General features: G+C 36.1%; 1 protein-coding gene across 4 annotated transcripts in view; it reads left to right on the top strand.

Annotated features, from left to right (window-relative positions):
- The window catches only part of LRBA (LPS responsive beige-like anchor protein), a 373,995-nt gene that overhangs the window by 84,492 nt on the left and 275,891 nt on the right, over positions 1 to 13,612 (top strand). For all 4 annotated transcript variants that reach the window (XM_048304274.1, XM_048304272.1, XM_048304273.1 and 1 more), the window contains one exon: positions 7,153 to 7,283. In XM_048304274.1, the coding sequence (XP_048160231.1) occupies positions 7,153 to 7,283 (131 nt within the window). The remainder of the gene's footprint in view (positions 1 to 7,152; positions 7,284 to 13,612) is intronic.

Here is a 13,612-nt window from a genome sequence, read left to right as displayed (position 1 = left end):
TGCTTTTTATAAGAAACTGGATTGGAGTTGGAAATACTAGCTCTTATCTCTGGGGTAGGCAAAAATACTAAGTTACATTGTGAAATTTTTTGGGGGAAAACAGACTTTGGGATGCTCTCTTCTGTGTCTGGTTTACATTTAATATATTGTTTGATGGCCAACACAAATTCTGTGAGGGTTTTTTTTTTTTCTGGGTTTTTTTTTTTTTTTTGGGTTTTTTTACTTTTTAAAGACACTTTGTTAAAAGTTGCTCCCATGTAGCAGTTTACCAGTGGGGTATCTCTGGGAATTTCAAAGCATCTCTCTGATCCTGCATTTATCTCAGGAATGCTGTGTCAGAAATCAAAACTCTCCTCATATCTTAAGGATTATCAACTTCCCAGCCATAGCTGGAGAGTATACAGTAACAGCTATGTGAGTGAAACCTTACTGAAAGGCTGCCAGGTTGCAAGCCTTTGCAAACAGCTAGGTGTATGTGTTCATTCCCATGCCAAAAATCCACCCCTTATCTTATGGGAAGATACAATCTTGTGATTAGTGGGTGCCAGGGGTTTATCATGATAAAGTTCAAGACTTGCATTGGCTTTTTCCCAAGATCCACAGGGACATGAATTAACGTTCCAATTTCAGTGTGTCCTAAACCAGCAGTTTTCTTATTTAGTAGTAATCGTGTAGGAAAAGAGGAGGGGACTAATGCAAGCAAATTCAAATAAAATGGAAATAAAAATAACCAAAGCTTGGGATAAAAAGTGAGATGACATTTCTCTTCAGTTAGTCTAATAAAACCCATAACCTATCACTTGCCATTTTTACTGTGCACTTTAAAATAAAACCCTGGTCTCTCCTGGCTTTTGCTGCTCTTTGTGGAAACATTCAATAACCATGTCATTATGGGAAGCTGATGCTGAGGGTTCAGAGGAATATAGGCTCTTAAATCATGATCTTGTACCACAGAGCTTAAATTTGCAGCTGTGCTGTAACTTTCAGAACAGATATGTTAATAAGCTTGTTTATCTTTTTGGAACATCGTCTGTTAGCTGCTTAGTTTGGCTGGCTCAGCCTGTGTTTACTCATTTGTCAGTCAGTGGTGTGCATATGCCTTTGTAGTGGTTGGTTGTGGTAATTTCAGTTAAATTTAATCCAAGTCCCTTTTTATATGGAATGGATACATCTTAGACTTTATTGATTTGGACCTCAAATGCAAAAAGAACAAACTATTTGTCGACAAGATTAAATCTTCCAGGTGTAGGTAGAGACAGAATATGAGAATGGGGAATCTTTAGGTAAAGGCACATGTGCTCTGATGGAAAGCTCAGCTCTTTCAGCACACCAACAATTTGCATTCTGCAGCGGCCAAAGAGGCAAACCATTTGAAGTCTTCTCCCTGCCAAGCTGATTTTAAAGTTCTCTTGCAAAATTGATTGTATCCTCTCTATCATATCTTCTGTTCCTTTCCCTGCACCCTCTGATCTCTCATGGTTTTGAGAGTCTCTTATTCTTCCTTTCTCCTTGGGTATTTCAAGGGAGGCATAAGAGAATGGATATTATCCACAGACAGCAGAGCCCATAGAAGGAGACTGACATGGCAGGCTGCTTTCCTGGCTTACAAAATAGAGGTAAAAATAAGTCTCTGATCCTCTTTATTGGTCTTTTGCTCCTTGCACAGGAGCCTTGCAGTGGCCGTCGTTTTGGTAGCCTGGAACAAGGCTATTTTATTTTGATTTTGAATTAAAACCATTATCCCATAGGGGTACAGACAAACTGCCACCTGCATTGCTTTTTGGTGCTAAAAAAGAGAATGCTAAGAATTAAATCAATAAATTCTCATACGTCAAGAGGAATCAGAACTCATGTAAGTATTTTTAAATTACAGTGAGGTCATCAGTTTGGGCTGCCTCATGTTGTATTAGGGATTTTTGACTTGCACCCAAGGAAAATTTGTAACCTGAAATATATTTATAATGAAATGGGTACTTGCCAACTTCATGAAAAAGAAATTCTTGGGAAAACACTAAAATTTTAGGAGATGCAGATATTTTCTATCTTTTATGGAAACAGAAGAATCAGTGAACTGAAACCAGGGAAGGGTTCAATAAGTAAATCCTTATGGAATTTGGCAGAATAGATCATTATTGCATAAGCCTTTGTCTGTGATGGAAGTCAGTTTTCAGCTCAGTGGTCTGTGCTCATTCAGCAGTGAATAATTGTCTGCAACACGAAGACTTCTTACACTTCAGCATAATTGGGACTGATAACACACTGACCTTCTGGCTAAGTTGTATTTATGGTGGCTGGTTCTCACTATGCCTGGCCTATGTTTATCAGTTCCCCTACTGTAAATTCTTATTTTAAACCTTAAGTACTTGATTTTGAATGAAAGTAGGCAAACATCTAATACAGTTACGTAAATGAGGCAGCTAAAGTATCATTCTTACCATGGTGTTTGAGGTCTCCTTGAAAGAGACCTTAAGCATGTATTTTGTGCAGTTTTAAAATTTTATTTATCGTGTTGCTGAAACTTAATATAATGGATGTTTTAATATACAAACGTAACCCAAAAGTAGAATTTAATTGTTGGGGTAATGTGACTGTTAAGGAGTAAATGTTGTTTTTTGCATTTCTGCCCCTGTGTGAGGTTGCTTAATATACGTATTCTGATAAAATTAATGCATGGTTATGGATTTTTAAAAAATATATTATTTTTGTAGATCTGAGGAAGTATACTATAAAGCAGCTTGTTGATGAATATTTTATTAATGTGTAGCAATATTTAACTTTTTCAAAAAACACCTATCACTTTAGCTACAGAAAAAGGATTGTCTTATCTGTGTACTCTTTAAAAGCAAGTGCCCTATTTTTTAAGGGAAGTTGAAAGCACGTTAATTTTTAAGACAATTCTGACAAATTTACTTGATTTAATGATATGCTGAACACCTCATGTTTTCTACGTTGTTTGTTTGCTACTATATTTAAACTCAATTTTCCACTCTCTCGCATTCTTTATGCCAGTTACATTCATTTTTCTTATATTAGCATTTAAATAATCTGAAAAAATAACACAAAGGAACATTGGTAGCTAATGGAAAAATATTTCTTTTGAACAAAGTTGCAATTCCACCTAAGTATTCAAAGAAAATACCATTTTTACTACCCAAGGAAGGAAAAATGTAGGAATTTCAGAATGTAAATAAAGAAACATGACCGATGTTTATGCTTCAAAAATCTTAGTTTGCCTTTCCAGTATGTGGTAAATATGAATAATCTGTATGTGATTGCTGAGCTGTACTTTCATACCTTTGAAGAAGTCCTGGAAGTGGAAACTGCTAAAACAAATCCTGCAGCTGTAACATTGGTTGTTTTCCCTGTTGAAAGGGAAAACATCCATGACAATAAATATGACATAACCAATACAACATCAATGCACATCTAGGGAGTCAGTATGTCAGGATACTTGGATTGTTTTGGTTTGTGGTTCTTGAACTGCTTTAAGGATTTTTTTGCATCAGAAGGCAATGGCAACTGACCAGAAGACCAGGAACATTCACAATTTGGGGTTTTCTTGCATCATGTTTTTGAACAATATCCAGCACTTTTTTTGGCTGTGTGCATCAGATTGACACAGCTCTTGGAAGGGACCTTCTTTCCTCACCAGAAATACTGTTTATTTTATTTTGGCTCAAAAATAGGATTAATATCAGTTGATTTTGCAGATCACTATCTAAAATAAATTCTGTTCAGAAGTAGTCTGAGCTTTACCATGAGATGTTCAAAGCTTCTCTTTTCTTTCAAGGCTCCAAGGTCCAACAGGACCTTTTAATTGGTGAATTTGAAAAGTAGGTTTATTGAAATCTTATTTAGCTAAAAGCTAGAACTTCTTTTTCAGTGGGATAAAGATCATATATCTCAGGGAAGTTTGTGAGAGTTGGTGTCTCTTGTTTGAAGTGTGTGGTGACTCTGGAATACGCAGGCACTTCCCTGTGTCCTGTTTATAAGGCAGCCTGTTCTCCTGTATTTCAAAGTCTGAAACCTGTGGTTATTCATTTTTATTCCTTGATTCAAAGCAAAAGGAATGATGTTGGGTAATTAACAAAAAAAAGCAGTAGCTGTAGTTTGCAGCTGTGAATAGAAAAAGTGCCACATTCCTGGTGCTGGTAATCAGAGTATCTTCCTTGTAGTGAGTGCCACTGCTAGATTATACTAGATTATCTAGTTTGCTATTATGCTAGGTTTTCACTGCTCAAAATTATATTGGAAGTGTTAGAATATAGTTCCTTTTTTATATACTTCATGGAAGGTTAGAGTAGCAGCTGCACGTGTATTCCCAAACTTGTACAGATTTGAAGGTGAGGAGGTAGACAGAAGATCTGAAAAGGCAGAAGGGGCTATTCTGGGCATTTATTGCTGTCTGTTGCAGCCCAGGGGGAAAAACCCAAAAAAGTCTTAATTCCTTTGCTTGAATGCACCTCTTCTTGGGTAGCGGATAACTTGCTGTAACTACTCCCTCAGTGCAGCTCCACTTGAGCACGCTGAAGGTCAGTAGGAGTTTGCAGGAAGGAATGATAATATACAGTGTTGTGCCAGAAGGCTGTTGTAGCTGGGGTTTCTTTTGTCTGCCCTCATTGCCGGCTGAAGATGAGCAGGGTTAAGGTAGCAGCTCTGTCTGCACACAGCCATCCTCGCTCCAGGCCAGGCATCCTTGCTCCCGTGCAGTTCCAGAGCCATCACTTGCCCTGTAAGGAGCTGCTTTTAGTAGTGCTAAAACTTACTGCTCTTCTAAAACTCCTTCTTGCTCCTTCCAGCATGTCATCTGAAATAAGTACTTTCTAATATTAACATCAGTCAAAATTCTGCCATATACTTATTTTATTTTTTAAGGTGTGGTTCTGGCAGGTTCTTTATGACTTAAAATACCACCTATTTCGTAGTTCCTGGGGCTCTTAGTAGAGTCAGAGAGTAAAATCAGAACATTCATAGGCATTCAGAGGACACAGCCATTCTGATTTGATGTTTTGAGAGAATTCTGATTGACTATTAGCCCTGGAAGCAGAAAGCTTTTCTAAAGGATTTGGTTTTACCCTCAAAGTAATTTGATGTTTTCCAATTTAAAATTAATTACATGAATTATATGTTTTTGAACAGATACACAGCCTGTGTGTGCACAGCTTCCATCTACATGTGCACTAAAATTTGTCATGAATCATTCTCCCATATCCAATATATCATATCCAATATAATTGTGCCTGTATTAGTTAGCAGCAAATGGTTGATTATTTCTGTGACTCAGTGGGTGTACAAAGAAATTTTTCCAGATCGTGCACCAAGGTCTTACAGAGTCCACCTGAATAGACACATATTTATAATGAGAAGTTATAAATTTTTGGGTTTAATATTATTGGTTAGTATTTCTTGAATTGGGTATCTATACAGTAAAAGGAAGTAAAATCTCTAAAGGAATACACCTGGGCTTTAGTGCTGACCTCTGAAAGTTGGAGAAATGTCCCAAAGTTTACTGTATGTGGGTGCATTTGTACTCAGCTAACTTGTACTCATTTCCCAACCCCTGCCAGGCTTTTGAAAGTGTGTTATAGAATAGTAGGAACAATTTCCAGGCAGTGAAAGTCACAAAATCTTGAGTGAGAGATCTCCTTCTTACACCTGGGTGGTGCAAAATTAATTGGTAATGTGACAATAATTTAGAAAACGCTCTAAATATATGACTTATTTCTTAGTCCATTGTTCATGTTTCAGGGAAACAGACATGAACATATGAGCAAAATTCATGGTTTAGGCACAATATCTTGACTTGGGGCTCAGGTGTTGTTGCTTCTATTTTTTTAGTGACTAGTTAACATTAGCAGTCACCCTTATAATGATATGACACGTACTGCCTCCAAGTATGGTACCTGCCTACTCTGGCCATTAAGGAGGGCTGATTTAATCAGTAACGTGGTCTAGCTTCTGTGACATCCTTTGACATCCTATGACTGAAGAAGAGAGTCAAACACAATCCTCCTTTCCCCATTCCAAGAAGGTCTGTTTTAGAAATATTTGACAGAACTTCTTTGGGTGTTCTCACACCTGAATTTAGGTCAAGTTTCTGAGTTACTTTATTTAGAAAATTAATATTTTAAAGCTATTAAGGGAATACTTTCCGTGTGTAGTTATATTACTGTCAACAAAAGATGTGATTAAATAAATTGAATGTTGAAGATTTTCGGCTTATGGTTAACATCAGGTAATTAAAAGTAAGCGCTGCAGTGGGAGTACATTATATATCAGCCGTACTCTTTACCTCATTAGCTGGGGTTTTGCATGTTTATGGAGCTAACTTGCAATTAAAAATGCCTTTAACGTATGCTTAACAAGGCCTTTTAGGTATTTGGAATGAAGTGCTACAATTTAATTGAAATTGGTATAGCATAAATACATGTCTTTGTAACACGTCAGATAAATTTCCATGCCTAACTCGTCACTTTGCATCTTTTCCTCTGATGTAGTCTTTAATGCTGACTATAAGGCCTGACATTTAACTTGTATAAAAGATGGAGGTTCTCTCTTAGCTCCAAGGAATGTTTTGATTTGTTGTGTAAATAAAACTTGATTGGCAAGATATACTTAAATTCATTTCTTAGCCGTATTTTTAAGATGTGTGAACATTTGTATGCACATGCAGACGTGTTAGGATGTTTTTAGCTATAGTATATCTTTCTTCAGTCTTCTGTTCTGCATTAGAATACCTGTAGTAGAAGACTGTCAAGGCAACCTTCAGTGTTGATAATTCACCTTGAAGTTTTCATTTTGAATACTGCAACATTTTTGTAAATAGTTGCCTGAAGTTTAAAGCCAAATCTTGGGCAAACTAAGGTGCAAAGAAAAGCCTAGTTGCTGAACCCTTACCCTGGTGATCTTCTAACTTTGTGCTTTTAGTCAGGGGTTTTGTGGAAGTGGATGAGATATTAAAGTGTACCATCAGTAGGGGTGAAATGTCCTTTAGGTTAAGGTGGCCTACAAAAGATGATGAAAAAGAAAAGAAGGGAAGCAAAGGAACTTCTGCAGGCCATGGAAGTGTAGGTGCTAGATGTATAAACAAGGATCACAGCAGTGTGAGCCTTCACGTACAGTATGATGTACTAACTTTTTGTCTTCACCTAGGAGTGTTGTTGTACCAACGAAGAAATCAAACATTTCCTCTACAGCTGCTATTGGTGTTCCTACAAACGCTGTCAGTGTGGTTTCTTCTTTAGATTCAGCCCAAGAACCAGATTTGTCAGGAGAATCTCCTGGTAAGTAAGGGTTAAATTAAACAACTTAAATACCAACACTTTCTCTGTTGCTTCTACTTCCATCACCATTCCCTCAGAATACAAATAAAATAAAGAAAACAAATTTAAAAAGTAGTACTGTATTAGAAAAAAACCCCCCAATTTTGCAACAGATTCAACTGTCTGAGCAATATTTGTCTTAATTTCAAGATTTCTCACTGTTTTTATAGAGCAATCATCATGCTATATTAACTTGTATTTAGTATAATATGGTGTATTCTAAAGACTATTTTTTATTACAGATTAATAATGTAAAATGTAAGCTTATTTATAAATTCTAGGGTGTTTGGCCAAGGATATATGTGTTAGTGCTAAGTAGAACTGGAAATTGTGTTTCCAATAGCTTTAGCCTGAGGTCAAATTCAGTGTTGATGCTCAACTAATTGCTTTGGACAGTTTTTTCAGTGGGGACAAAATTGAGTAGGTTGTTTATAAGCAAGTGTTCCTTTGAACCCTTGGTCTCTCCGGTTGTTCTGAGATAAATGATGTTTAACCTTAAATGCTATGTCAAAGGCATGCTTTTCTACTTAGCCATGTTTGAATCACAAGGCTGTGTAGGATCTTTGTGCCCATGAAGTTTGACTTCAAGACTTAGAAGTGATTTGGATCTTAATCAAGGAAATCTCAAGCTATGCCTGATTATTGGTATTTTTTTCCAGTGTTTGAGTGTTTGAGTTTCTTGCTTCCTGGTTTTGTGAACTTACATCCAAACTGCAAGGACTGGGGAAAAAAATGTGGTCTGTTACCATGTCCTTTTGTACTCGTGTGTCTGGAAGGTATTTGTTCCCATCTTCAACTGCCCATTCCATTTCTTGGGAAAATCAGAAAGGGTTTGTTCCAGTCATTCTAAAGGAAAAGAAATATTGAAATATATGATATTGATACATATTGAAATATAGTATGGTCTTCCTCTCTGTGAAAGGGAGAATCCATTTTGCCACCAAAACTGCAGGAGGTAGCATTATATTAGTGTAGGAATAATATTTGAAATAGGGGAATTAGCTGTATTTTGAAATGTCACAATTCTCTGGGGGAGGTTGGCTCTGAGCAGCTGATTTGTTTTAAAAATAATAAAACCTCACCTACATAGAAATTATTTAAAATAATTGCTAATTTGTTAACTTCTAACTGATTTACCCAGCTTAGTTGTGGGCTTAATTATAACAACTTCTGAAGTAAGTATTCACTTGCTTTTAATAAAAACAAAACAGATGAACATTGATTTTCAGATTTAGTCAATCTTTTAGGAACGTATGGAAGAAAAAAATTAGTGCTCCTGTGCCTGTAGAATGTATGAGAAATCCAGACAATAAACAATACTAATGTAGTTTGTAACTGTGTGACTTCCATCCTGTCTGGAAGTTTTGGCAAAAATTGGACATGTAATCTGAACTGATATGCATAAAAAGAAACTAATCAGGATTAAAAATAGACATGTTTAGACTGGCAGTATAATTAATTAAAAGAAAAAGTAAAGGGATAAATGAAATCATGCTTTAAACAGATTAAAACATGAGACTGTTTCTTTTTTCCCCTTTAAAATAATGGCATGGAAACAAAAATTTTGCAGAGTTGGAGTGGGTTACATCTAATGTTGCTCATGTATATTGCACACATTTAAGTTTAAAATCAAATTCTCTATAAGGCCTTAATTTGTTTTTTATTAGAGGATGGAAGTAGCATTAAGCAAGCTTCCTATTAAACAAGAATGTAATTCATATAATTTTCCTCTGAGTTCAGATCACATATTCTTTCACTAGTTTTTATTTTCATGAGGCAGAGAATCAATACATTGTTCTCATTTTTCCAGCTAACACTTGTTATAAGTCTGTTTACTTTTGTAATTAAGAAAGAAATTAAATCTTTTTTATAAAAGAGATTGGGGGTTTATGTAGTGAATATAAACTTGGGGCTATTTCATGTTTGATATGAGGGCTGTTAAACATTATTGCTACATTTAAAAACAAATCTCATCTGTTTTTTTTTTTAAGTGAGTTTTATATACATTTGTTTGATACATTTTAAAAACTGATAACATATATCACATATAATTATATATAGAGCTATAACTTATTTTAATATATATAATATATAGCATATAAGATATATGAACACATAATGCTTTATGGTGAAGACTTGAGCAGATTTACTCCAAAACAGGGATGAAAGTGGTATGCAGACATTGAAATAGGATTAAATAGCAGGTGATAGTGTTCTAACAGTAATGTGTACAAACACTGAATTTGGGAGTAAGTGTTACATAGTATGTGATCATCCTCCACCTGTAGATGTGATGTCAGAACTGCTTTGTCAAGGTAGGATAGGTGTGGAAATACTAGTCTGTATGGTTCCAGATGCCTCCATTGCCATTTGTGTGTGCTCAGAATTCATCAGGCTCCTTCCCAATAATTTTTCCTGAGGTTTGCATCTTGCATGTAGCTCAAGGGTTGTGAGCGTCTCAGATATTTGAGGCTTAAGATGCTCCCAGGCTCATATCACGTGGATTGTGACATATCCTGGCCTACCAAATACAAAATATTGTCAGGTTGGAAAGAGCCATCCAAGCTCACTCTGTTCCTCTGATACTTTGAAAGAGGTAAAAGGAAAAGAAAACATCTTTTGGCTTCAGACACTCCAGCCTTTTTGCAGAAGTTTCTTCACCTTTACTCATACAATCTGCAGAGTATTTCACAGCACAAAAAGCCTTTCCTGAACACAAATAAATGTGCTCCTTGTTGTCTGAACTTTCCCATCCGTATGTTACTGATGGCTGGTATTTGGGTTGTTGGTTTGCTGGGATCTTGGAAATGAATGGAGAAGATAAACCTGGTGGCCCATCTTGAGCTAATCATTCAATGCCTACTACAGAGGGTGGTATTGAACAAAAGAGCCTATTTGCTAGTAGTAATGTAAGAAGGAGGAATTCTCTGGAGTTGTTTCTTCCTTGGGTTGCCTCACAGGCAGAATGTGAGATGTGATGCAGAGATTTTACACATGCTGTGTTCAGGAAGGGCTACTGCTAAGACAAGACTAATATTTGGACAGGCAGGACTTGGCTGAGCTGCCTGAGCTATTGTGAACATGCCAGCGGGACGCCTGTACTTTTGTTTGTCAGTTAGTTTTCCTTTTAAGTGTTTCCATTACAGTCGCAATGTTCTGAAGTGGTGAGAATTTTTAAAAATGTTTTGCAGTTTGCACTCCCACTGTTTCCTCTGATGCTCTGAGTTTCTCTGTTTATGTACTCGAAGGATTTCACATGTATTTTATTAGTGCTTCACTCCAAAGAATGCAGTCTTGAGGCTTTCACTATTCAGCTTCCAAGTGGTTGTTCAAATACAATTTTTATGAAGAGGGAGTATGAAAAGTCTGTGGGAAGCAGGAGTGAATTGTCTCTTGTTCTTACTGACGTTCTGAATGTAGAAAACACTGAGAAGTTCCACTCAGTTTCTGTTGCCTGCCTCCTCCCCGTCCGACTTCAAGTTCTTTTGAGTTTCACTTGTTTTGCCTCTGAGCCACACAGAGTTAGTTACAGGATTTTTCCTTCCCTGGGCAGCTGTTCCCCAAATTGTGAAGTCATAAACAAGGCCATGTCAAAGGGTGAGGTGAAAAAGGAGGTGAATGCTTGGAAGAAACACAAGGATAAGCAGTAACAGTGGATAAAAGCAGAGTTGTGACTCCTGAATTCTAGTCCAATACATAGTAAAATGTAAATTTTCTGCGACAGTTGGCTTGTTTTGCAAAGATGAATGGTATTCAGTGATTTTTATACATAGGTGAAAATGAACTTGAAGTCATGCAATAAAATAAATTAGCAGGAGACAAGCTAAAGTAAGAAAAATGATCATGAAGTGTTACCATCAGTGCAGAGGTTGTTCAAGCAATTCACTGGATTATAGTAATTATTTCAAAGAGAATTCCAACTTAACAGTGACAGTAGTTGAAGTCTAGTTACCAAAGCAGAACGACACTTAAAAAAATCTCAGATTATGATAATATGCATTGGAAATGCCTTGATACTGTGTCAGTATAAAAACTGTTTTAAAGCCACTTCTCTTAAGAGAAGTTTTCACCACTGTTTCATGAAATCTGTTTTGGTTTAGCCTACAGATGTGTTTATGTAACAGATCCCTTATATTAGCTTGTAAAACCTTTCATTGTAGTCTTGCATTGTGCACTTCCAGCCCCGGAAGTATTTTTGAATGAGCTCATTATTTTACTAGATACCTCTTCCACAAAGGCCACTGGTGCATTTATGTAGGGTGGGTCTGTTGTACAAAATTAAGAGGTATGGTTATTTAATTCAACTCTGGCTTTTTTTTATACCTCATCTCCATCCTCACAAAGTATTTCATCATGTACTGCTTGTGCGTTGCCAAGTGCACTTTGTAAGTGTCCATGCAAAAGCATGAGGATCTTGCACAAGGAGTTTTTTAACAATATTTTATTGCTCGAGACACTATTTGTTTAGACCCTTGGGGACCTTGAATAAACAATAAGGTTTCACTGTAAGGGTGCTAGACAGATGGTCTATTTGCATTTTCTTTTATGTTCTTGCAAATGTCTGTAAAACTGTCAGTTTGAAGGAGCCAGTTTATCAGTGAAAGGATAAGGAAGAGATAAGTCAGTTTAGTTCCACATGTTTGAAGTAGCTACTGCACTTACCCACATGTGTGTTGTGGATGAAAATATGCTACTGAAGTATTTTCATCATTTTCACTAAAAGCAGAAAAAAAGTATAATAAAAAGACACCTCTGAGTTAAATAAAGAAAAAAATGTACTTTCCACAAAACAAAATCTGCATGCAAAAATGTCTTTGTCTAATCCTATTGAAAAACCCCTGAAATTCTCAGCTGGGATAAATCTGAGATTCACCCCTTTTAGTGAAATGTATCTGAGTTTGGAATGTAGTTTTAGGTGTTGATAAGCATGAAGAAATTCAGACCATAAATATCCTTATGTAATCTTCAAAAAGAATATCAGTTTATATAGATGCCTGCCTTGTGCTTTGTTAAATTCAAATTATCAGTGCTTTTTCTGTTATGTCTATTTTTACAAGTTGATATTTACTTAAAATTTCATAGAGTTTTACATTTATACCTTATCTGTTTTGTGCAGTTTGTTTTTATTTCTAGAAGAAAAAATAATCATGTCCTGTGTTGTCAGTGATTTCCTTTACCTCCCACTCAAACTATTTTTACCAGTTTTGTTGAAAAAACGGAAAACCAAAAAACAACCCATCCCAATGAAATAAACAACAAAAAAGCCAAGTTACCCTCAACTGAGAGTATGTTTCTTTATTAGCCTCATGATGGCTATTATGCCCTCTCATTGTCCTTGCAGATGTTTCCCTTGATTTTATTTTTTCCCTAATTTTTCCTTCATTTAGCTTGCTGATGGCCTAAATATTGCGCAGAATTATTTTCATCTCATTTAATTTTAAAACTCATGCTGTTATGCTGCACTATTAAGTCTTATTTTATCCTGATGAAGTGATCTATGCTTTAATAGGGTGGGATTTTAGTTGTATATACTATTGAGTTTATACCCATACCCAATGAGTAGTGGATTACTGGTGACAGATTTTAAATGTGGTAAAAAGCACGTGAGCATTTCTGTATCAACACATTCTGCTTGAACAACCTGTGTCTTGAGAGAACTTTCTTACTTTGAAGGCTTTGTGTACCATTTCAGTTTGGTACTGTGTTGGACTACCCAGATCAGTGTGCTGGTTTCCCCCTATGGGCAGTGTGTGTCTGTAAATCCACTTCTGGGCATGTGGACTTTGGAGTATTTTTAAGTTAGAGGGACTTGTCAAATCAGAGTAGGAATGTTGGGCTTTAGGGAGAAAGCTGGGTATTCTAGTCAAATTATTTAAATACAAAGTTCATCATGACAAATGACATAGTTGTTTTAAAGTCTTAATTAAAAAAAAAAGGGGAGAAAATATTGTAGCTGTTAAGTATCTGACAACCAACCATTGAATCATGTGGCTTTGTTGCCTTGGGTGGGATTTGTTTTGTTTTTCGATGCAGGAGGCTCTGTTCTAATTTTCGGCACATCATTTGACAGCTTTTCCTTTGGGAATACCCAAAACATTTTTGGCGGTTTGACTGTGGAAAACTAGCTGTTATAAAAAAATGGAATTCTAACCATGAAAATATTGAGAACATTTAAAAAATCTTGCCATCACTGTTGAAACTTTCAGGAATATATATATTTGATTAGCCTTTATTAGATAAATTATTTAGGATACAGTGCCCAGAAGGTTCACATTTCACTTTGCTTTCAG

This window comes from Corvus hawaiiensis, chromosome 5 (genome assembly GCF_020740725.1).
Source record: "Corvus hawaiiensis isolate bCorHaw1 chromosome 5, bCorHaw1.pri.cur, whole genome shotgun sequence".
In the NCBI taxonomy this organism is placed as follows: domain Eukaryota; kingdom Metazoa; phylum Chordata; class Aves; order Passeriformes; family Corvidae; genus Corvus; species Corvus hawaiiensis.
Note: the sequence above shows the minus strand (reverse complement) of the source record. Positions and strands in the feature narration are given on the sequence as shown.